The following is a 22667-nucleotide window of genomic DNA, read 5'->3' as shown; positions in this document are numbered from 1 at the left end:
GTTTTACATAACTGTTATTTAATCAAAAGAAAAGGCAAAAATGTTTAGATGCTGATATGAGAAATTTATTCAGGTTCATTTGCACATGAGAAATTTAGTTCTGTTCATCCATGTGAAGAGATCAGACATCACAGCGCTGCGATGGGTCATCAAGTCTATAGAACTCATGTTCACATGTCACAGGATTTACCACTGCTTTGCACCCTTGCCTACCTGCAGGACCACCATACCTTTGAAGGAGAAAAAAGGGAGCAGGAGGAAGAGGAAGAAGGAGGGGTTATGGTCGGTCAAAGTTTCTATCTTCATTGTATCTACAGAATATTTCTCCCATTATTTCTCCCATTATTATAACCAAAGTATGACTCTTGGTTCATGGCTGTCCCCAAGGGGCCCCTTCATTCCTCCAGCCATTCTCTTCTCAGGTCCAAGTCAATTAAAACTCTTCTTGCAAATGAAGAACAAACCACATTAGAAAGATGACGTAGTGACAAACTGTTGGCTTGTGTTATTCTTTTTGTCAGTAAAATAAAGGCTAGTCAAAATTGAGCAAAAAACCCCATAGCCATGGTTGCCACTAGCTTCTTCAAAAGGAACTGTGAGTTTAAGAAGACCCTCCCCAAAATTGTGTACCAGCTCAATCTGGGGGAGTGCCATCCAGTATAGAGTCAAAGGTGATATATGACCTGGTCCTTTGGGCAGGGGGTCAAACCCCCCACCCACCCATTCAACATTGCCACGGTTGAGTCAAAACTGCTTCCTCCTCATCCTCTAAGGACCAACACGGACTTGTCCAGAACCACCACAGCATCATCTATGTGAGTAGGGGTAGGTCTATATCTGGGTTTCATCAGCATTTTGGTCCTGTACCAGATAGTGATGGAGGACTCCCCGCAAAACTCCACATACAGGATGAAAAGGAGAGATGGGAGTCTTGACCCCTGAAGTGTCCACATTGCAGAGGACTTAATGCAATGCAATACAATAGAAGAGTTGGAAGGGACCTTGGAGGTCTACTAGTCCAACCCCCTGCCTAGACAGGAAACCCTATACTGTTTCAGACAAATGGCTATCCAACATCTTCTTAAAGACTTCCAGTGTTGGGGCATTCACAACTTCTGGAGGCAAGGTTGATATCTCCTTCTCTACCAACACCAACTGGAACTGGCCATGGTGGAAAGAAGAGAACTACTGAAGACAATGTCTCGCAGAAAGTTGGTCCGGGAGGGAACCATGGTTGATGGCATTGAAAGTCACTGAGACCTTCAGAAAAGCCCGAATGGTTGCCCCACTCCATCTCAAGCTCTCCAAAGAACATCCACAAGTGTCACTGATGACATTTCAATGCTGTGTCCCACTCTGAAACCAGAGTCTGGGTAATTTGCTTCAACCTGGTCCCTCTGTGCACTCTCTCAATAATCTTCCTCAAAAAGAGATGATTTGAAAGTGGATGACAGTTGTCTGTTGGGTGTAAGCCTCATAAGATGGAAGGTGGTTTCAAACTCTTCCACAGAGGCATTAAATATTTTCAGATCAACCACTTGCTCTCTCCCAGGAAGGAGAAGGATCTAGGTCACCAATTTCACACCTACAAAGACCATGTCTGGTTCCTCAAGAGTGACTGGCCAACTTTTCCTAGAGAACAAGGATCACCCTTAATTACACTTTCCTGTCCATTTCTCTTTCACCAGCAGGTAAGTTCTAAAGTAGGTTCTCACATGCCTTCTTACGTCTGCCTCCAGCAGTGCAATAGGTATCTCTAATGCAGAAGATTTATGTAGAAGGTCTGTTTGTGTGCCTGAATACTTTCTATCTCAAAAAATGTTTGTGCTTTAACCTGTGTTCTAGGCATCTCTAATGCAGAAGATTTACTGGTATATAGAATGTCTGTCTGTCTGTCTGTCTGTCTGTCTGCCTTTCCTTCCTTCCTTCCTTCCTTCCTTCCTTCCTTCCTTCCTTCCTTCCTTCCTTCCTTCCTTCCTTCCTTCCTTCTGTCTGCCTGCCTGTCTGCCTGCCTGTCTGTCTGTCTGTCTTTCTGTCTTTCCATCTTTCTTTCTTTCCCTCCTTCTTTCTGTCTTTCTGACTTACTTTCTTTCTTTCTTTCTTTCTTTCTTTCTTTCTTTCTTTCTTTCTTTCTTTCTTTCTTTCTTTCTAAATATGCCCTATCTCAATAAATTCCTGTGGCTTAACCTAAAAGAAAATGTGCATATTAATATATCTGATGCCTGCCTGGAACCTCTTCCTACCTGTGGCAGCAACTCAATCCAAATTTGGTGCACTCGCATCTTAAACAATGAGCTGTGTTCCAAGTGGACCCAATGAGATACTTTCTCCCATCATGTTCATCAAGACATGTGCTTGGACGCATTGCTTTACCTAAGAAAAAAAGAATGGAAGAGTTGAAAGTTGAACCTTCAACCGAAGCCAAATTGCCATGCTGTACTGAGAAACATGCTGGAGGTTTAGAAATCTGCTCTTGGACAAATGTGACAAATTCTCCATATTTGTTGAATATCATTATATTTTAATGATTGTTTAGATTTGTAAATATCCTTGATCAAACAACTCCTGCATTAATACAGTCGTTATGTCTTGGCCCACCTTAATGAAAACCTGGATTGTGAAAATTAAGCCCAAAACATTTTTCCTGCCATTACTAAACCTTCGCAAGCAGTACAGCAATGATTTGTTCAAACGTAAAAAGAGTTTGATTACCATTTTCAAACTTAACTTCAAATGGTTTCCCAAAGCATGCTCCTTGACATGAAGCCAGCACGAGAGAGAAGAGGATCAGGCTGAAGAAGACTTTCTGAGAAAGGGAAAGAAAAAAGAAAGAATAAGCCATGAGAGATCTTACTCATTGTTTCAGAAACTGGATCTTCAAAGTCTTTCTAATTCCCCCTCTGATGATGCGATGAAGTTCATGAACTTTGGAACAAGCCCTCTAGGTTAAGTTTACAATCTTGTGCAAGTGTGCAGTTCGGTCTCTGTTGCACAAGAGGGTCAACCTGGAACATCTCCCTCCCCTCTTTGTGCCAGCTGCACACAAAAAAGGATACCTAAATATCTCAGCGATTTGTTCATCCACCTAGTAGTCCTCAGGATGATGTATTTTTCAGTCCTTCCCCGCTCCAGAGGCAAAACTTTCCATTGGTATCATTGGGATTGACCCCACCACCACCACAGATATCCCTTAGCCCCACATCAGTTTCCTCCCCTTCTCATACCTTTTTCCACCTGGGATGCTTTGTGGGAGCTAAGTGACAATCCTGACTCTCTATTCCTGACTTGATTTGCCCTTCATACCAAATAGTGCAGAAATGTGTATCTATCCGTAATACGGTTGAATAACTAGAAAATAAACTCTACTTATGAGTCCTTGCTCAAAATGTAGGCCAGCAATGTCTGTGAAACTTATTTCACAGAACCCAAAATGTAATTCATTGGTTTTGCAAACAGTTCTGTTTGTGCCATCTCTATTTAGGAGCTCTGAAGAAGCATCTGATGACATCTGATGACCTTCATTTCTTTCTGCCTTTCTTGTATCTAAATAATGTACAGAGTATTTTTTCCATTATTACAACCACAGCTACAACTCTCAGTTCTGTTGTGGAAAGTGTGACTGTCCCAAAAGAGCCACTTTATTCCTCCAGCCCTTCTATACTCACATCCAAGTCAGTTAAAGCTCCTCTTGCAAATGAAGAACAAACTGTTGTACTTACCATCTTGGCTTTGGGGAAGACCCAGGAAATCTCTTGGCAGCGAGGAAGGACAAGGAGCAGCACTTCCCTCTGAGGCCAGCAAGGAATCTGCTCCTCCAATTTATACAGAAACCAAGACTGCCCCTTGTGCACTTTAAAAAAAATGCTGAGTGAAAGTTTTGTCAGAATAGCCACTGCCAGAAGAAAAAACATTTGCTTTTGACTACCAGTAATTTGTGTTTGTTTTGGAGATGTGATAAAGAGAAAGCATTTCATCTGCTTCAGATCCACCTTCCTAGAAAAAGACCAAATGATGGAAAGATTGAACGTCTCTGGCAGAATGTGAGAAGTTGAAACAGCCAGATGTGCAGCTTCCTCCCCACCTCCTCCCAAGATGAGCCCTACCTATTTTGAGGATTGTAGCCCATTCAGCAATTGGTTGTCCTGCTCTTGGGAGTGGGACTTACTCTCATTACTTTCCAGGGATTCCCAAGCCAAAATTAGGCATTTTAGAGCCTCTGGACTACTCTGAGTCCAGCATTTCCCCCCCTCCCCCTGCAATTTTTGTCTGTCCATTCAAATCTTCAAAAAGGCATTTGACAGCATAGGCTTGCTTTCCCTGCAGACTCCTTCTCTCTTCGTTATAATCTCACAGGTTCTTGCCTACTTGCTCTCTGGCTCTTCTCAAGGAGAACTGCGTACTCTCCCATGAACATTTTGCAGATTTTTTTCCTCTTTGTGTTAAAGGTGCAGAGTGCTTTGCCGCTTCCTTCCTCCTTCCTTCCTTCCACCCTCCCTCCCTCCCTTCTTTCCTTCCTTCCTTCCTACTCTCCTTCTTCCTTCCTTCCTTCATTCTTTCCTTCATTTTTCAGTCTGTCTTTTGGCCATTTTCAGACCATTTTGAGGGCATTTTCTGGGCTGTTACGAGGCCATTTTGGGGCATTTTCCAGCCCATTTTTGGACTAGTTTTTTTTTTGCCATTTTCAGGCTATTTTGGGGTCATTTTTTACCTGAAAAAGGCCAAAACCATCCTGGGAACCATCCTGAAAATGGCTGAAAAACGGGCTGAAAAATGGCCATTTGGGATCCATTTTCATTCATTTTTTGGCCGTTTTTCAGGATTTCACTTGAAAAATGTATGAAAATGACATGGAAAACCACTCAGAAAATGGCCCAGCAAATGGCCTAGAAAAAAACCTGCAAATTCCCCAAAACAGCCCAAAAATGGCACAAAGATTGTCCAAAAATTGCCATTTTCTGGGCTGTTTCTCAGCTCATTCCCCACACACACACACACCTTTTTCCTGGGGAATTTTTAAGGCTGTTATTCACTTAAAACCATGTGGGCAGATTCCATTACAGTCATAAGTCAAGGACTCCTTTTTCCCCTCTTTCAGTTCCAGTCTGGGCCATTTGTAAGAAATTTGCCCAATTTTTTTTTAAAAATGTTCTTTTTGTGGGCTGAATGAAAATCGGTCCACCAATCCATGAGCTGGCATAAAAGCACACTGATGCACCCTTTCCTATGCTCACTTGGGCACCTTGGCAGAATGATAATGCCAGCAAAAGAGGAACACCCTGAAGAATGCCAAAATGAAAAATTCGACAGTGAATTCTCACTTCTAGTGCTTTTGATTCTCTCTTGCTCTTTATGAATGACCAAGAGAAATGTACAAGCATTGGTTCACTGATACACCAATGCCCAAGCATTTACACTGACCCACCAATGTGCAAGCATTGACACACTGACACATCAATGCGCAAGCATTGATAAACTGATACACCAAACTGTAGGCTGTACTCCCCCATACGGGATGGTTGACATTATGGCATGAGCTTCATGTTTTACATAACTGTTACTTAATAAAAAGAAAAGGCAACAGAATAGATTTAAGATGAGGATGTGAGAGATTTATTTGGGTTCATTTACACCTGAGAGATTTATTTCTGTTCATCCATGTGAAGAGATCAGACATCACAGTGCTGAGATGGGTCATCAACTCTATAGAATTCATGTTTACATGTCACGGGATTTACCACTGTTGTGCACCCTGGCAGAAGTGCAGAACCACCATACCTTTGAAGGAGAAAAAAAGGGAGGTGGAGGAAGAGAAAGGTTATGCTCAGTCAAAGTTTCAGATGGCATTTCTGTCTTTATTGCATCTAAATGATGTACAGAGTATTTCCCCATTTTTTTTCTCCCATTATTATAACCACATCTATGACTCTCAGTTTATGGCTGTCCCCAAGGGGCCCCTTCATTCCTCCAGCCATTCTCTTCTCACATCTAGGTCAGTTAAAACTCTTCTTGCAAATGAAGAGCAACCCACATTAGAAAGATGACGTAGTGACCAACTGTTGGCTTGTGTTATTCTTTTTGTCAGTAAAATAAAGGCTAGTCAAAATTGAGCAAAACCCCCCATAGCCATGGTTGCCACAGCTTCTACAATAGTCGCTGTGAGTTTAAGAAGACCCTACCCCAAATTGTGTACCAGTTCAATATGGGGGAATGCCATCCAGTATAGAGTCAAAGGTGACGTCTGAACTGGTCCTTTGGGCAGGGGGGAAGTGATGGCATTTCAATGCTGTGTCCCACTCTGAAACCAGACCAAATAGAGTCTGGTTAATTTCCTTTAATTTGGTCCCTTTGTGCATTCTCTCAACAATCTTCCTCAAAAAGGGAAGATAAAAGCTGTCTGTTGGGTCTAAGGATGGGCTCTTATGAAAGCAGGTGGTTTTACTCTCTTCCACAGAGAGGCATTAAATATCATTGGATCAACCACTTACTCTCTCCCAGGAAGGAGAAGGGTCCAGAACACTGGTCACCAATCTCACACCTACATAGACCATGTCTAGTTTCTCAAGAGCAACTGGCCAAACTTTTCCTAAATAACATGGTTCAGCCAGGATCTGCCCAGCTAGGAGCCAACTCTGAGGAAAGCTGAGCTCTGTCTGAGAGATGGAATATTCCTTCCACAGCCACCCTAGAAAGCTTCCCCCACCTCCGTGTACCAAAGAGGGACCTGATCACCCAAAATAGGGCTGATGGTCAGTTATCTGTAAATGCAAAAAGGGTGGAGAAGTAATTACACTTTCCTCTCCATTTCTCTTTCACCAGAAGATAAGTCCTAAAGTAGGTACTTACATGCCTTCTTTGGCCTTACTCTTTGTCTGCCTCCAGCTGTACAATAGGAATCTCTAATGCAGAAGATTTATGTAGAAGATTTGTTCTTCCTTCCTTCCTTCCTCCCTCCCTCCCTCTCCCTCTGTCTCTCTCTCTCTCTCTTTGTCTCTATCTCTGTCTATCTGTCTCTGTCTATCTCTCCCCCTCTCTCCGTGCTAACTAAATAAATGCTTGTGGATTAACCTAAGAGAAAATGTGCTTGCTTGAAACCTCTTTCTACCTGTGGCAGCACCTCCATTCATCTGTGCCACACCCACATCTTAAACAATGGGCTGTGTTCCAAGTGGATCCAAGGAGATGTGTTTTCCCATCATATACATCAACACATGTACCTGGAGGCACATCTTTACCTGAGAAAAAAAGAATGGAAGAGTTGAATGTTGAACGTTCAACCGAAGCCAAATTGCCATGCTATACTGAGAAACATACTAGAGTTGGAGGCTACTTTGAGAAATCTACTCTTGGACAAATGTGACAAATTCTCCACCTTTATTGAATATCATTATACTGTATTTTAATGACTGTTTAGATTTGTAAGAATTCCTGATGATCAATCAACTTCTGCATTAATACAGTCAGTGTTTCCTGGCCAATTGGACAAAAGTGACTAGTATTCAAATTCTCTGCATTTGATGCAAAGCATGTTATTGATTGGTCAGGTTTGGAAGGACCCCTGAGGATGAAATGACTTCTACATTGATACAAAAGATGTTTTGTGGCCCAGTTAGGAAACCTTTAATTAAAACCTGGGGTGTAAAAATGAAGCCAGCAACATTTCTCTAGGTATTTGCTAAACCTTTGCAAGCAGTACAGTGATGACTTGTTCAAATGTATAAAGAGTTTGGTTACCAGCATGAGATTTCGGTATCAAGGGACCTTGCATGCATGCTCCTTGGCATTCAGCCAGCAAGAGAGAGAAGAGGATCAGGCTGAAGAAGACTTTCTGAAAAAGAGAAAGAAAAAATAAAAGAAATAAGCCATGAGATTTCTTACGAATTGTTTCAGAAACTGGCTGTTCAAAGTATTTCTAATCCCCCCTCTGATAATACGATGAAGTTCATGAACTTTGGAACAAACCCTCTAGGTTAAGTTTACAATCTTGTGCAAGTGTGCAGTTCGGTCTCTGTTGCACAAGAGGGTTAACCTGGAACATCTCGCCCCCCCTCTTTGTGCTAGCTGCATGCAAAAAAGGATAGCCAAAAATCTCAGCGATTTATTCAGCCACCTAGTAGCCCTCAGGATGGAGTATTTTTCAGTCCTTCCCCGCTCCAGAGGCAAAACTCTCCATTGGTGTCATTGAGATTGACCCACCATCACAGATGTCCCTTAGCCACACATCATACCTTCTTCCACCTGGAATGCTTTGTGGGAGGAAAGTGGGAATCCTGACTCTCTATTCTTGACTTGATTTGCCCTTCATACCAAAAAGTCCATTGCTGCATTTGTGTATCTATCCGTAATACTGTTGAATAACTAGAAAATAAACTCTACTTATGAGTCCTTGCTCAAAACGTAGGCCAGCAAACGTCTGGATTGCAAACTTATTTCACAGAACCCAAAATGTAATTTATTGGTTTTGCAAACAGTTCTGTTTGTGCTGTCTCTATTTAGGAGCTCTGAAGAAGCATCTGATGACATCTGATGACCTTCATTTCTTTCTGCCTTTCTTGTATCTAAATAATGTACAGAGTATTTTTTCCATTATTACAACCACAGCTACAACTCTCAGTTCTGCTGTGGAAAGTGTGACTGTCCCAAAAGAGCCACTTTATTCCTCCAGCCCTTCTATACTCACATCCAAGTCAGTTAAAGCTCCTCTTGCAAATGAAGGACAAATCAGTTTATTTACCATCTTGGCTTTGGGGAAGACCCAGGAAATATCTTGGTAGCAAGGAAGGACAAGGAGCAGCACTTCCCTCTGAGGCCAGCAAGGAATCTGCTCCTCCAATTTATTCAGAAACCAAGACTGCCCCTTGTGCACTTTAAAAAAAAATGCTGAGTGAAAGTTTTGTCAGAATAGCCACTGCCAGAAGAAAAAACATTTGCTTTTGACTACCAGTAATTTGTGTTTGTTTTGGAGATGTGATAAAGAGAAAGCATTTCATCTGCTTCAGATCCACCTTCCTAGAAAAAGACCAAATGATGGAAAGATTGAACGTCTCTGGCAGAATGTGAGAAGTTGAAACAGCCAGATGTGCAGCTTCCTCCCCACCTCCTCCCAAGATGAGCCCTACCTATTTTGAGGATTGTAGCTCAAAGTAATTGGTTTGTCCTGCTCTTGGGAGTGGGACTAACTCTTATTACTTTCCAGGGATTCCCAAACCAGAATTATGTATTTTAGAGCTTTGGTTATATTTGTATGATTTTTCCCTGCATCTTTTTTGTCTGTCCATTCAAATTTTCAAAAAGGCATTTGACAAAGTAGACTTGCTTTCCCTGAAGGCTCTTTTTCTCTTGGTTACAATCTCACATATTCTTGCCCATTTGTTCTCTGACTCTTCTCAAGGGGAACTGCGTAGTCTCCCATTGATTTCCTGCAGATTTCCTCCTCTTGCACAGTGTGCTTTCCTCCAATTCTTGGTCTTTGCTGAGACAAGATTTCCATTTTCCATAATTTCAATATTCCAAGACAGTTGATGGCCCAGAGCAATAAGAGGCTTCCATAATTCTCTGCTTCCTTCTTGTGTGGTTCTTTGCACTGCCCACAAAGGTTGCTGTAAATCACTTCCAAAGCATAAGGCGTTTGATGCTTCTCAAGAAATGTGCATCCAATCTTTTTCTTTTAAGCAACAGGAATCCTTGATTGTAGTGGTGGGATTCAAATAATTTAACAACCAGTTCTCTGCCCTAATGACTGGCTGGGTAGGTGTGGCTGGGTGGTCATGTGACTGGATGGATGTGGCAAACTCGATGTCACTCATTACACCCAGCCCCACCTACAGGCTACTCTTCCTTTCCCCAGGCCTTGGGCCTATATGCAATACTTCCAGAAATGAAAGGGTTAACCAACCCTCAATTTCCTGGTGCATATACCACCCAGTGAAAGGATGGGGAGTGACCATTACCAAGGAAAATAAGACATTGGAGGCTGAGCTTATTAAAAAGCAACATATTGTATCATAACAGCTAACATTTCACACTGAGCTAGCAAAGGCAATAAATCCCATTGACTCCTCAGAAGCAATTTACAATTAAAGCCCATGTTCACCCCAAAAATAATAAATAAATAGCAGAAGGAGAAGGATTGATGATACTTCTGTGCAGGCAATTCTAGAAGAAATTAAGCTAAAGCTGGATTAACTCCTCCCTCCCTTCTTTCCTTTCTTCCTACTATCCTTCCTTCCTTCTTTCTTTCCTTTTTCAACTATATTTTGGCCGTTTTCAGACCTTTTTTGGTGCCATTTTCTGGGCCATTTCTGGTCATTTTTAAGGCCATTTTAAGGCTGTTTTTCACTGAAAGAGGCCAAAACTGCCCCAGAAACCATCCTTAAAAATGGTCTGAAAAACAGCCATTTTGGGAGCAGTTTTCACCCATTTCTGGCCATTTTCAGTATGTTTTTCACCCAAAAATGGCCAAAACAGCCTGGAAAATGGCCTAGAAGATGACCTGTAAATGGCTGAAAAATGGCCAAAAAACAGGCCAAAATGGCCACAAAAAAGCCCCCAAATTGGCCATTTTCTGGGTCATTTTCGGCCCTTCTTTCAGCCATTTTTGGGGCCCCTTTTCAAGCTGTTTTTCACTTCAAACCATGTGGGCAAATTCCATTATAATCATAAGTCAAGGACTCCTTTTTCCCCTCTCCCAGTTCCAATCTGGACCATTTGTAATAGCTGGGAAGCTCAATCTGAATACAGCTCCCAAAAAGCTTTGCACATTTTTTTAAAAAAAATGTTCTTTTTGTAGGCTGAATGAAAATCGGTCCACCAATCCATGAGTTCATTTCATTTGTTACATTTTCATTTATTAAATTTATAGACTGCCCCCTCTCCCCGAGGGGACTCGGGGCGGTGTACAGACAAAAGCTAAAACCGTATATACAATAACAATATTAAATACCCCTTATTAAAAACAAATTAAATATAGGGTCTGTACAGTGATAATAAAAATTAAAACAGGTTAAAAAGGCAACCCCTTAAAATTTAAGATGCCGGCCAGGAGGATTGAAAATTAAAACTACGATTGGGCCAGGCCAGCTAATTGGAACAGGTGGGTCTTGAGTTTCTTGAGGAAGGAGCGGAGATCGGTAGTAGTTCTGATGTCGGGGGGGAGGTCATTCCAGAGGGTCGGGCCCATCACAGAGAAGGCCCTACTCCTGGGCGCCGCCCACTGGCATTGCCTAGTGGACGGCACCCGGAGGAGTCCCTCTCTGTGAGAGCGAATTGGTCGTAGGGATGTATGGGGTAGGATGCAATCCCGCAGGTAGCTAGGTCCTGTGCCATGGAGCGCTTTAAAGGTGATAATCAACACCTTGAAACGCACCCGAAAAGCCACAGGTAGCCAGTGCAGCTCGCGCAGGAGAGGTGTTATAAGGGAGTACCTAGTACAACCCATGATTACCCGCGCGGCCGCATTCTGGACCAGCTGCAGCCTTCGGGCGCATCTCAAGGGGAGCCCCATGTAGAGAGCATTGCAATAGTCCAGGCGGGACGTCACAAGCGCATGGGTGACTGTGTGAAGGGCGTCCCGGTCCAATAGGGGGTGCAATTGGTGCACCAGGCGAACCTGGTGGAACGCCCCCCTTGCCACGGCTGTCACATGGTCGTCCATCAACAGCCGAGCATCCAGGAGGACGCCCAAATTGCGCGCCCATTCCACGGGGGCCAGTTGTTCACCCCCGATGGCCAGTGATGGAACCCACTGGTTGAACCAGGGCGCCGGTATCCACAGCCACTCCATCTTGGAGGGGTTGCGTTTGAGTCTGTTGCTTCCCATCCAGACCCGTACGGCCTCCAGGCACCGGGACATCACTTCGACGGCCTCGTTGGGGTGGTTCGGGGTGGAGAAGTACAGCTGAGTATCATCAGCGTACAGATGGTACTCAACCCCAAAACCACGGATGATCTCGCCCAGTGGTTTCATGTACGTGTTGAACAGGAGGGGCGAGAGGACCGACCCCTGTGGCACCCCACAAGTGAGTGGCCTCAGGGTCGACCTTTGCTCCTCTGCCAGCACGCATTGCATCCAGCCAGAGAGGTAGGAGGAGAACCACCGCAAGACAGTGCCCCTCACCCCCAGCCCCTCCAGATGACGCAATAGGATACCATGGTCAATGGTATCAAAAGCCGCTGAGAGATCTAATAGGACCAGGATGGAGGAGCAACCCCCGTCCTTGGCCCTCCAGAGATCATCCACCAACGCGACCAAGGCTGTCTCCGTGCTGTGACCGGGCCGGAAACCGGACTGGTGCGAGTCTAGATAATCAATTTCCTCCAAGTGGCGTGGGAACTGTTGCGCCACCACACTCTCTACAACCTTTGCCAAAAAGCAAAGGTTGGAGACAGGACGGTAGTTGGTTAACATAGCTGGATCCAGGGAAGGCTTCTTGAGTAGGGGCCTCACCACCGCCTCTTTCAAGGCGGCCAGCAAGGACCCCTCTCTCAAAGAAGCGTTGACTAACTCCTGGAGCCAGCCTCGTGTAACCTCCCAGGATACCAGTATAACCCGGGAGGGACACGGGTCCAGTAAACATGTAGTGGCTCGCAGTCGCCCACGCAACCTGTCCATATCATCGGCAGCAACAGAGTCAAACTCCTCCCAGAATGGTCCCTCAAGACTCGCCTCCGACGTCACCCCCGGACTACTGGGGGGGACCCACTCGCTACGGATTTGATCGATTTTGTCCCGCAGATATTCTCCAAATTCCTCTGCTCTACCCTGCAAGGGGGCTTCCCACGGCCTCTGCGAAAGGAGGGAGCGGGTCACCCGAAACAGGGCGGCAGGGCGGTTATCTGCGGATGCAATAAGAGTGGCGCTTGGCCACTCTTAATGCCACAAGGTAGGTCCGTAAATAGGCTCTTACCTGTGTTCGGTCAGATTCGGAGCGTGAAGGTCTCCATTTGCTCTCTAGGCGTCTCTTGCGGCGCTTCATCACCCTTAGCTCCTCGGTAAACCAAGGGGCCAGGGTGGCTCGCTGCCGCAGGAGAGGCCGCAAAGGCGCAACCCGGTCCAAGGCCCCGGCGGCCGCATTATTCCATGCGGCCACCAGGTCTTCCATCCGGGAGCGGGTCAGGGCTACAGGAAATGGCCCAAGCTCCGTCTGGAACCTTTCAGGTTCCATCAGGCGCCTGGGGTGGAACCATCTAGGACCTTCTGGTTCCACCTCCCCGCGATGGGGGGTAGCGCCTGGGAAGTCGAGCCGGAGAAGCAAGTGATCTGACCATGACAGGGGTGTAATAGCTAAATCCCCTATTCCCAGATCACTCTTTTTTTTTTTTTTTTTATAAATGTTTATTTATTTTTTTCTTTAAAAAGACAAGACAAAACATAAAGTACAAGAGCAGGGAAGTAAAAAAAAAAACACATTTTCATCAAGCATGTCGTTTGGTTACAAGTTTTTGTGCGATGGTTTTTACAATTAAGGATGCGGTCACTAATTATCCATTAAATATAGTTAAATATTTCATTGAGCATTGCATGTTCAAATTACCATAGTATTCTTTCTTTTATGACAACCCTTATTTCTTTATCTCTATAATTATGTACTAAGTAGCAATAGGTCTTTATAAAATTGTATCACCGTTCTCTCAAAAATAAAGGTGGAGATTAAGTCAAAGAAAAAAAAGAAACTCATTACTTCATATAAGACATTTCTATTTTCCATTAATCTTAAATTTTCCAGTCATCCTCGACTCCAAATTTAATTTCCCGTTATTATTTGTCAATCCATGTCGTCATTAAATATTTTAATCTATATTCACATCCATTGTTCATTACATCATCATTATTCCATTTTATATTATAAAATAGTCACCAGCCACAATCATAGCTAACAATTTAAATCATCTCACTCTTATACATTAAATACATTATTATTCTTATCTCGTATAAGTAAATGGTCTATTTCATAATAAAGGCTTAATATGTATAGAAAGAGAAAAAAAAGAGAAAGAAAAAAGAGAGAGATTTTTTCAAAACATTAAGTATAACTTTCTATTATTATTACATATGAGATAGGGTAAAGAAAAAGAAAAGATTCACTTCCAAGTTTTTTTATCCAACCATTGATAAAACAAGTCCCATACTTTATAAAATTGCTCATCCTCTAATTCTCTAATTTCAAATGTAAGTTTACTCATTTCTGCACAGTTCATTATCTTCCGAACAATTTCCTCCTCTGTTGGTACTTTCTCATTTTTCCAGTATTTAGCAAATACAATTCTAGCAGCTGTTAACACATTTATGATCAAATATTTCAAGTCTTTATTGTATGTTTCTGGTATTATTCCCAATAAAAAAAGTTCTGGTTTCAGGTCTATATGTTTATGTATCATTTTCTCCAACCACATGTGTATTTTAGTCCAGTATCTTTTAGCTTCAGGACAAGTCCACCACATGTGGTAGTATGTGCCCGGTGTATGTTGACATTTCCAGCATTTTTCAGACTTATTCTTCGACATTCTTGCTATTCTCGATGGGGATAAATGCCACCTACAAAACATCTTATACAAATTTTCTTTATATGCAGTTGACATTGTCATTTTATAATTTTGAGTCCACAATTTTTGCCATTTTTCTAAATCAATCCCATGTCCAAAGTTTTTTCCCCAGGCTAACATAGTTCCTTTCACTTGTTCTTCATATAATTTCACCTCTAATAAATAATCATAAAATTTTTTAATTAATTTTTCATCGTTACCTGTTAAGATTTTATCTAATTCAGTCAGTTTATCATAAAAACCCTCATTTTTTCGATCTTCATTGTATCTAGAGTGTATTTGCACATATGAGTACCAATTGAGTTCAATACCTTCTTGTTTCAATTCTTGTATAGATTTAAGTTCACCCTCTGCATTCAATAATTCAGCATATCTAACTGCTTCTTCCCTTTTAAATACTATTGGATATGAAAAGGCTTCAATAGTTGATATCCAGACTGGAATTTTCAAGTAGTGCAACCTCTTAACCTTCTGCCAATTTAATAACAAAGCCTCTCTTATAAAATGGTCTCTAAAGTAACCATGTTTTTTAGTTCCTTTATACCATAAGTATGCATGCCATCCCAACAGCAAATCATGACCTTCTAGATTCAAAAGCCTATCATTTCTTAGCATTATCCATTCCTTAATCCACATCAAACTAGCTGCCTGATAGTATAACTCCCAATCAGGTAGACCCCACCCTCCCCTTGATTTGGAATCTTGTAACAATTTACGTTTTATTCTTGCTTTTTTCCCTTGCCATATAAATTTCAACACCATTTTATTTAATTCTTCAAAATATCCTTTCCCCAACTTAATTGGAATAGTCTGAAACAAGTATAACAGTCTAGGTAAGATATTCATTTTAATTGTTGCAATTCTGCCAATCATTGATAATTGGAGGTTCTTCCATTTCGCCAAGTCTGTTACAATTTGTTGCTTCAATTTAAGATAATTATCTTCTTTGAGAGTGCTGCATTTGGCTGTTAGGTGAATCCCCAAATATTTAACTTTATTTGTGATTTGCATTTCCAAGTTTTCTGCCAATTCTTCTTTTTGTTTTTGGGGTATATTTTTTGTTAAAATCTTTGTTTTGTCTTTGTTTATTTTTAAACCTGCAACTTTTCCATACGCCTCGATTTCTCCTATCAGTTTAGGTGCAGATTGAAATGGCTCCTCAAGAATGAAGACTAAGTCGTCAGCAAATGCTTGCAACTTGTATTCTTCCTTTTTAATGGTCATTCCCTTTATTTCTTCCTCTTCTCTAATCTTTCTATTTAGTACTTCTAATGTTAAGACAAAAAGCAGTGGTGACAGTGGGCAGCCTTGTCTCGTACCTCTTTTAATTTCAATTGGATCCGTCAGCTCTCCATTTATCATTATCTTGGCTGTTTGCTTGTGATATATCGTTTGTATGGCTTGAATAAAATTCTTACCAAAGTTCATTTGTTCCATTTGTTGAATCATAAATGTCCAATTCACGTTATCAAAGGCTTTCTGCGCATCCAAGAAAATCAAAGCCATTTGCTTCTCAGAGTGGACCTGATAATATTCTAAGGTGTTTAGAATTGTCCTTATATTATCTCTAATTTGCCTCTTTGGTAAAAAACCATTTTGGTCCGGATGGATAAACCCATTTAGGTATTTTTTCAGTCTCTCTGCCAGTATTGAAGCAAATAGTTTATAGTCTGAGTTCAACAAGGAGATAGGTCTATAGTTCTTAATTTGCGTATGGTCTGCCTCCTCTTTGGGTATTAATGTAATATATGCCTCCAACCATGAATTAGGTATTTTACTTTCAATCATTACTTCATTCATGACTTCTAGTAATGGAACGGCCAAGGATTTTTCTAATGTTCTATAGAATTCCACAGGAAGGCCATCCGGTCCCGGGGCCTTCCCATTATTTTGTCTTTTAAGGGCCTCAGTTAATTCCATCATTGTTATTTTATCTTCAAATATAGTTCTAGTATCATTTGGTATTTGGGGGAGTTTGGCGTTTTGTAAATATTGTTTCACTTCTTTCTCTTCTATGTTCTCTTGTTGATACAACTTAGCATAGTAATCTTGAATAATTTTCCTTTTTTCCATATTTCCATAATGCAATTGTCCTTGTTCATCTCTTAGTTGTAGTATTTTCTTGGTCTCTCTTTCTTTTCTCAGTTTATAAGCCAGCCATCTGCCTGGTTTATTTGCATTTTCAAAATAGTTCTGTTTAGCACCTCTAATTTTTTGGGCCAGGTCCTCCTTTTCCAGTAGGTCAAGTTTGTGTTTTATTGTGTCCATCTTTATTTTAATCTCTTTCTTTTGTGGAGATTTCTGTAGTTCTTTTTCCAGTGTGCTGTAGTCTTTTTCTAGATCCTTAGACACTTGTCTTTTCTTTAAGTTTCTCTTTCTTGTATAGTCTATTATCAAACCTCTAGAAAAGGCCTTCATTGTATCCCAAAGATTCTGTAAGGACGTGTCTTCTTTTTTGTTTTCTTTAAAGAAGAAAGTCAATTCTTTTTCCATTTTCTTTACAAATTCTTTCTCTTTCAATATCCTGTTATCTAGTGTCCATCTAGATCTTCTTCTTTGTTGTCTCCAACCTATTGCCATTGGATTGTGGTCTGCCCAGATGTTTGGTTCAATCTCCACATCTAGTGCGCTGCTGGATATGCCCGTTGAAGCCCAAATCATATCAATTCTAGAGAGCGATGAGTGTCTATTTGAATAATCTATTCCCAGATCACTCTTCCACTGGCCAGAGACAAAAATAAGGTCCAGCGTGTGGCCTCCCTCGTGTGTGGGGCCCTGAATTATTTGGGTCAGGTCCATGGCTGTTATGGAAGCCATGAACTCCCGAGCCACCTCGGATGACTCGCCTATCGATGGCAGGTTGAAATCCCCCATAACCAATAGCTTGGGGGTCTCAACCGCCATCTCTGCAATCATCTCGAGGAGCTCAGGCAGGGCCGCTGATGCATAGCGAGGAGCCAAGTATACAATCAGCAAGCCCAACTGTCTCCCTGGGCCCCACTTCACGCCTAGAGACTCACACCCAGATATCTGTGGCACAGTGAACTCTCTCGGCTCCAGATCCTCACGTATAATCACCGCTACCCCACCACCCCTACCCAGGGCCCGCGGCTGATGGAAAGCACAGTATCCTAGTGGGCATATTTCCATGAGGGGTAAACCCCCCTCGTGGCCCAACCAGGTCTCCGTTATCCCTGCAAGGTCCGGCACCCCCTCCGAGATCAAATCATTAATGAGGGGGGCCTTGTTGACAACGGACCTCGCGTTGCACAATATCAGCCTCAGGCCCTGGCTCTGTAGCTCCTGGCCACCTAGGGTGCAGGGGTTGGTACAAATGACCGGGCGTGTCCAATGGCCACAGTCTCCCAACCGACTGAAGAGTCTTCGTCTATCCTCGCACCCACCCCTCCCTACGATCGTTGAAATCAAAAGACCCTCCGATGGAAGAGTATTCTCCCTCCCCTCCCGAGCTCCGCTCACTTCCCTCCCGACCACACCTGTTCGCCTGGCACTAACCCCTCCCTTGGCTGGGCTAACCCTCCCCCCCACCCTGGAACCCACTAAAACATTTAAAAAACATTTGACTAAAAACCCCCTAAGTCTCCGCTTCCTCCAGTTGGCATAAAAGCACATTGATGCACCATTTCCTATGCTCACTTGGGCACCTTGGCAGAATGATAATGCCAGCAAAAGAGGAACACCCTGAAGAATGCCAAAATGAAAAATTCGACAGTGAATTCTCACTTCTAGTGCTTTTGATTATTTTTTGCTTTTAAACAAGCAAGAGAAATGTGCAAGCATTGACACACCGACACACCAATGCGCAACCATTGATACATTGACACACCAAACTGATGCAGGTTGTATTCTCCTGTACTGCATAGCTGACATTATGACATGAGCTTCATGTTTTACATAACTGTTATTTAACAAAAAGAAATGGCAAGAAAAAAGATTTAAGATGCTAATGTGAGAGATTTATTCAGCTTCATTTACACACAAGAGATTTATTCTGGTTCATCCATGTGAAGAGATCAGCCATCACAGCGCTTTGATGGGTCACCAAGTCTATAGTGTTCATATTCACATGTCATGGGATTTAGCACTGTTTTGCTTCCTGGAATATTGCTAATACCACCATATCTTTGAAGGGAAAAAAGGGAGAAAGGAGATGAGGAAGAAGGAAGAGAGGTTATGGTCAGTCAAAGTTTCTGTCTTTATTGTATCTAAATAATTTTTCCTCCCATTATTATAACCAAAGTATGACTCTTGGTTTGTGACTGTCCCTAAGGGGACATTTCATTCCTCCAGCCATTCTCTTCCCAGGCCCAAGTCGATTAAAACTCTTCTTGAAAATGAAAAACAAGCCACATTAGAAAGACGAAGTAGTGACCAACTGTTGGTCTGTGTTACTCTTTTTGTCAATGAAATGAAGGTTAGTCAAAGTTAAGCAATATCCCCATAGGCATGGCTGACGCCATCTCCTTTAGCAGGAAGTGTGAGTATAAGAAGACCCTCTCCCAAATGGTGTACCAGCTCAATCTGGGGGAGTGCCACCCAGTATAAATATGATATATGACCTGATCCTTTGGGCAGGGGGCAAAAGCCCACACCCTTCTATGTTGCCATGGTTGAGTCAAAACTGCTTCCTCCCCATCCTTGAAGGGCTGCAGAGAGGCCTTAAATATTCTCGGATCAACCCCTTCCTCTTTCCCAGGAGGGAGAAGGGTCTAGGTCACCCATCTCTCACCTACAAAGACCATGTCTAGTTCCTCAAGAGCAACTGGCCAAACTTTTCCTAGAGAACAAGGATCAGCCAGGATCTGCCCAGCTAGGGGCCAACTCTGAGGAAAGCTGAGCTCTGTCTGAGAGATGAAATATTCCTACCACAGCCTCCCCGGAAAGCATCCCTTTCCTCCCATGGACCAAGGAGGGACCTGATCACCCAAAATAGGGCTGTTGGTCAGTTATCTGTAAATGCAAAAAGGTGGAGAAGTAATTACACTTTCCTATCCTTTCTCTTTCACCAGAAGGTAAGTCCTAAGGTAGGTTCTTACTTGCTCTCTTTAGCTTTGCTCTTTGACTGTCTCCAGCTGTGCTCTAGGCATCTCTAATGCAGAAGATTTATATATAATGTCTTTCTTTCTTTCCTTCCTTCCTTTTTTCCTTCCTTCCTTCCTTCCTTCCTTCCTCCCTTCTTTCTTTCTTTCTTTCTTTCTTTCTTTCTTTCTTTCCTTCCTTCTTTCTTTCTGTCTTTCTATCTTTCTGTCTTTCTATCTTTCCTCCCTCCCTCCCTTCCTTCTTTCTTTCCTTCCTTCTTCCTTCTTTCTTTCTGTATTTCTTTCTTTCTTTCCTTCCTTTTCTTTATTTCTAAATACGCCCTATCTCAATAAATTCCTATGGCTTAACCTAAAAGAAAATGTGCATATTAATATATCTGATGCCTGCCTGGAACCTCTTCCTACCTGTGGCAGCAACCCCATCCAAATTTGGTGCACCAGCATTTTAAACAATGAGCTGTGCTCCAAGTGGACCCAATGAGATGCTTTCTCCCATCATGTCTATCAAGACATGTGCTTGGACGCACTGCTTTACCTAAGAAAAAAAGAACGGAAGAGTTGAAAGTTGAACCTTCAACCGAAGCCAAGTTGCCGTCCTGTACTAAGAAACATGCTAGAATTGGAAGTAACTTTGAGAAATCTACTATTGGACAAATGTGACAAATCCTCCACGGTGGTCGAATATCATTATATTTTAATGATTTTTAGATTTGTAAGGATGCCTGATGATCAAACATCTTCTGTGTTAAGACAGTCAATGTTTCCTGGCTCATTTAATGAAAACCTGGATTGTAAAAATTAAGCCCACAATGTTTCTTCTGGCATTACTAAACCTTCGTAAGCAGCACAGCATTAATTTGTTCAAACGTATAAAGAGTCTGGTTACCATCTTTAAACTCCACTTTAAAAGGATCCAGAAAGCAGGCTCCTAGACATGTAGCCAGCATGAAAGAGAAGAGGATCAGGCTGAAGAAGACTTTCTGAGAAAGGAAAATAAGAAAAGGCAAGCCATCAGAGAACTTGGTGGTTGTTGAGGCAACTGACTGTTCAAAGTTTACTAATATCCTTTTGATAATACGATGTCGTCCATGAACTTTAGGAAAAGTCCTCTTGGCTAAGTTTACAATCTTGTGCAAGTGTGCAGTTCGGTCTCTGTTGCACAAGAGGTCAATCAGGAACATCTCCCTCCCCTCTTTGCGTCAGCTGCACACAATCCAGGATACACAAATATCTCAGTCCTTTGTCCGCCTCCCAAGTAGTTCTCACTTTGGAATGTCTTTCTGTCCATCCTACCCCCTTCCGGAGGCAAAACTCTCAATTGGTATCATTGGGGTTGACCCATCACCACAGACATCCCTTAGCCCCACATCATACCTTCTTCCACCTAGGATGCTTTGTGGGAGGAAAGTGACAATCCTGACTCTCTATTCCTGATTTGATTTGCCCGTCATATCAAATAGTCCATTTCTGTATTTGTGTATCTATCTGAAATACTGTTAAATAACTAGAAAATAAACTCTGCTTATGAGTCCTTGCCCAAAAATTAGACAAGCAACGTCTGGATTTTAAACTTATCTCACGCACCCCAAAATGTCATTTATTGGTTTTGCAAACAGTTCCATTTCTCCTGTCTCTATTTTGGAGTTCTGAAGAAGCATCTGATGACCTTCATTTCTTTCTGCCTTTATTGTATCTAAATAATGTACAGAGTATTTCTTCCATTATTGCAACCACAGCGATGACTCTCAGTTCTGCTGACAGAGCGTGACTGTCCCAAAAGAGCCACTTCATTCCTCCAGCCATTCTCCTCTCACATCCAAGCCAGTTAAAGTTCCTCTTGCAAATGAAGGAAAACCATTTTACTTACCATCTTGGCTTTGGGGAAGACCCAGGATACTTTTGGTAGGGAGGAAGGGCAAGGAGCAGCCCTTCTCTCTGAGGCCAGCAAAGAATCTGCTCCTCCAATTTATACATAACCCAAGACTGCCCATTGTTTACTTTTTCTAAATGCTGAGTGAAAATTTTGTCAGAATAGCCATTGCCAGAAAAAAAATGCTTTTGACTCCCGGTAATTTGTGTTTGTTTTGGAGATGCAATAAAGGGAAAGCATTTCATCAGTGGGGATTCTGCCTTTTGAGTTACATATGTCATGCCTGAAAGCGATCTTTTCTTTTTGGACTTCAGGTACGCCACACTTTCTACTGTGGGAAAATGGGAGGGGGGGGGAATATATGGAGTTGGGTGATATATAGCCATAATAACATTCTTCTTAGAAAGTCAAGGTCATCTTTGTCTCTGCACCTGGCCAGAACTGGATGGGTGGAATCTGTCTTCATGGCAGTAAAAAGATTGGACCATGGGATGGACTTGTGGGTGTTGGGGCAGGATCTTGAACTTTCAACTGGGTGGGAAAACCTGGAAGCTTTTAGATCCAGGTTTTCCCAGATGTGCCAACATGACATCTCTAATAAAGTGGAATTTTGAGGGAACTCAAACCTCACAATTTAATTTTGTTGGGGGTGTTTTTTGGAACCCTGCAAACATATCAATGATGGTTTTCAATTTTTACTTCACACCCTTTGTGTATCCTATCGTTTATTTAAAACAACCCGGATTGCAAATCGGAAACGTTCTATGAATAATTGAGTGAGAAGAGCCTTACTTCCACATTGCTTTCTGCCCCCTTTTTATGCCTTCTGAGGTAAATCCTGCCTCAGTATTACTGAGTTGATATGTACTCCATTAAAAATAGCGTTTTTGTGCAGTTGTGTAACAACCGTTAGATAAATTCTATTCGAGTCCTTGCCCAAAAGTTACAGCAGCAAATATTGGATTTTGCATTCATCTAGACCAGTGGTGGGCAACCTTTTTTTTTCAACTGAGCCAAATCTCGCCAAAACCACAATTGAAATTTATTTTGAGAGCCACATTTTAAAAACCGAAAATACATAGGATGGTACACTGTTTTTAGTTTCAATAAACTCTGGCATTTGAAGCACGCAAGTCTTAAAGCTGTCAAGTTACAAGATCCTTGCACCCCTAACCCTTTAGAAAAAAACCCCAGGGGTC

The 22667-nt window shown here is 42.2% G+C and overlaps 1 protein-coding gene and 1 long non-coding RNA gene across 6 annotated transcripts; both read right to left on the bottom strand.

The window, feature by feature from the left end:
* Positions 1–51: 51 nt before the first annotated feature.
* Positions 52–21643, bottom strand: LOC309396173. 4 transcript variants are annotated; one of them, XR_014176058.1, is made up of 4 exons: positions 21466–21639; positions 20485–20578; positions 20004–20133; positions 52–230 (listed from the first exon to the last, which is right to left on the bottom strand). It is a non-coding gene; the product is annotated as an uncharacterized lncRNA (long non-coding RNA). The 4 variants fall into 4 exon arrangements; XR_014176057.1 differs by lacking the exon at positions 52–230 and adding an exon at positions 237–2226 and having other exon boundaries at positions 21466–21643; XR_014176059.1 differs by lacking the exon at positions 52–230 and adding an exon at positions 18494–18681 and having other exon boundaries at positions 21466–21617.
* Positions 5609–8882, bottom strand: LOC309396167 (small serum protein 5-like). Of its 2 annotated transcripts, none has more exons than XR_014176054.1 (4): positions 8732–8876; positions 7732–7825; positions 7103–7232; positions 5609–5775 (listed from the first exon to the last, which is right to left on the bottom strand). XR_014176054.1 is itself a non-coding variant. In XM_081961056.1 (4 exons), the coding sequence occupies exons 1-4, from the start codon at positions 8732–8734 to the stop codon at positions 5667–5669; spliced, it is 390 nt and encodes a 129-aa protein (XP_081817182.1). In that variant the 5' UTR covers positions 8735–8882; the 3' UTR covers positions 5609–5666. The 2 variants fall into 2 exon arrangements, 1 of the variants encoding a protein (XP_081817182.1); XM_081961056.1 differs by having other exon boundaries at positions 8678–8882.
* Positions 21644–22667: the final 1024 nt, after the last annotated feature.

This window comes from Natrix helvetica (assembly GCF_964273705.1).
Source record: "Natrix helvetica genome assembly, chromosome: 8".
Classification (NCBI taxonomy): Eukaryota; Metazoa; Chordata; class Lepidosauria; order Squamata; family Natricidae; genus Natrix; species Natrix helvetica.
Note: the sequence above shows the minus strand (reverse complement) of the source record. Positions and strands in the feature narration are given on the sequence as shown.

Bases quoted from the DNA above. Each gene is read 5' to 3' on its own strand.
- LOC309396167 (XM_081961056.1), bottom strand. From the start codon at position 8,734: ATGGTAAATAAACTGATTTGTCCTTCATTTGCAAGAGGAGCTTTAACT. The intron at 7,233-7,731 runs GTAACCAAACTC...TTTTTTTCTCAG, and splicing joins GATACCGAAATCTCATGCTG to GTAAAGATGTGCCTCCAGGT. The intron at 5,776-7,102 runs GTAGAAAGAGGT...TCTCCTTCAAAG, and splicing joins GAATGGAGGTGCTGCCACAG to GTATGGTGGTTCTGCACTTC.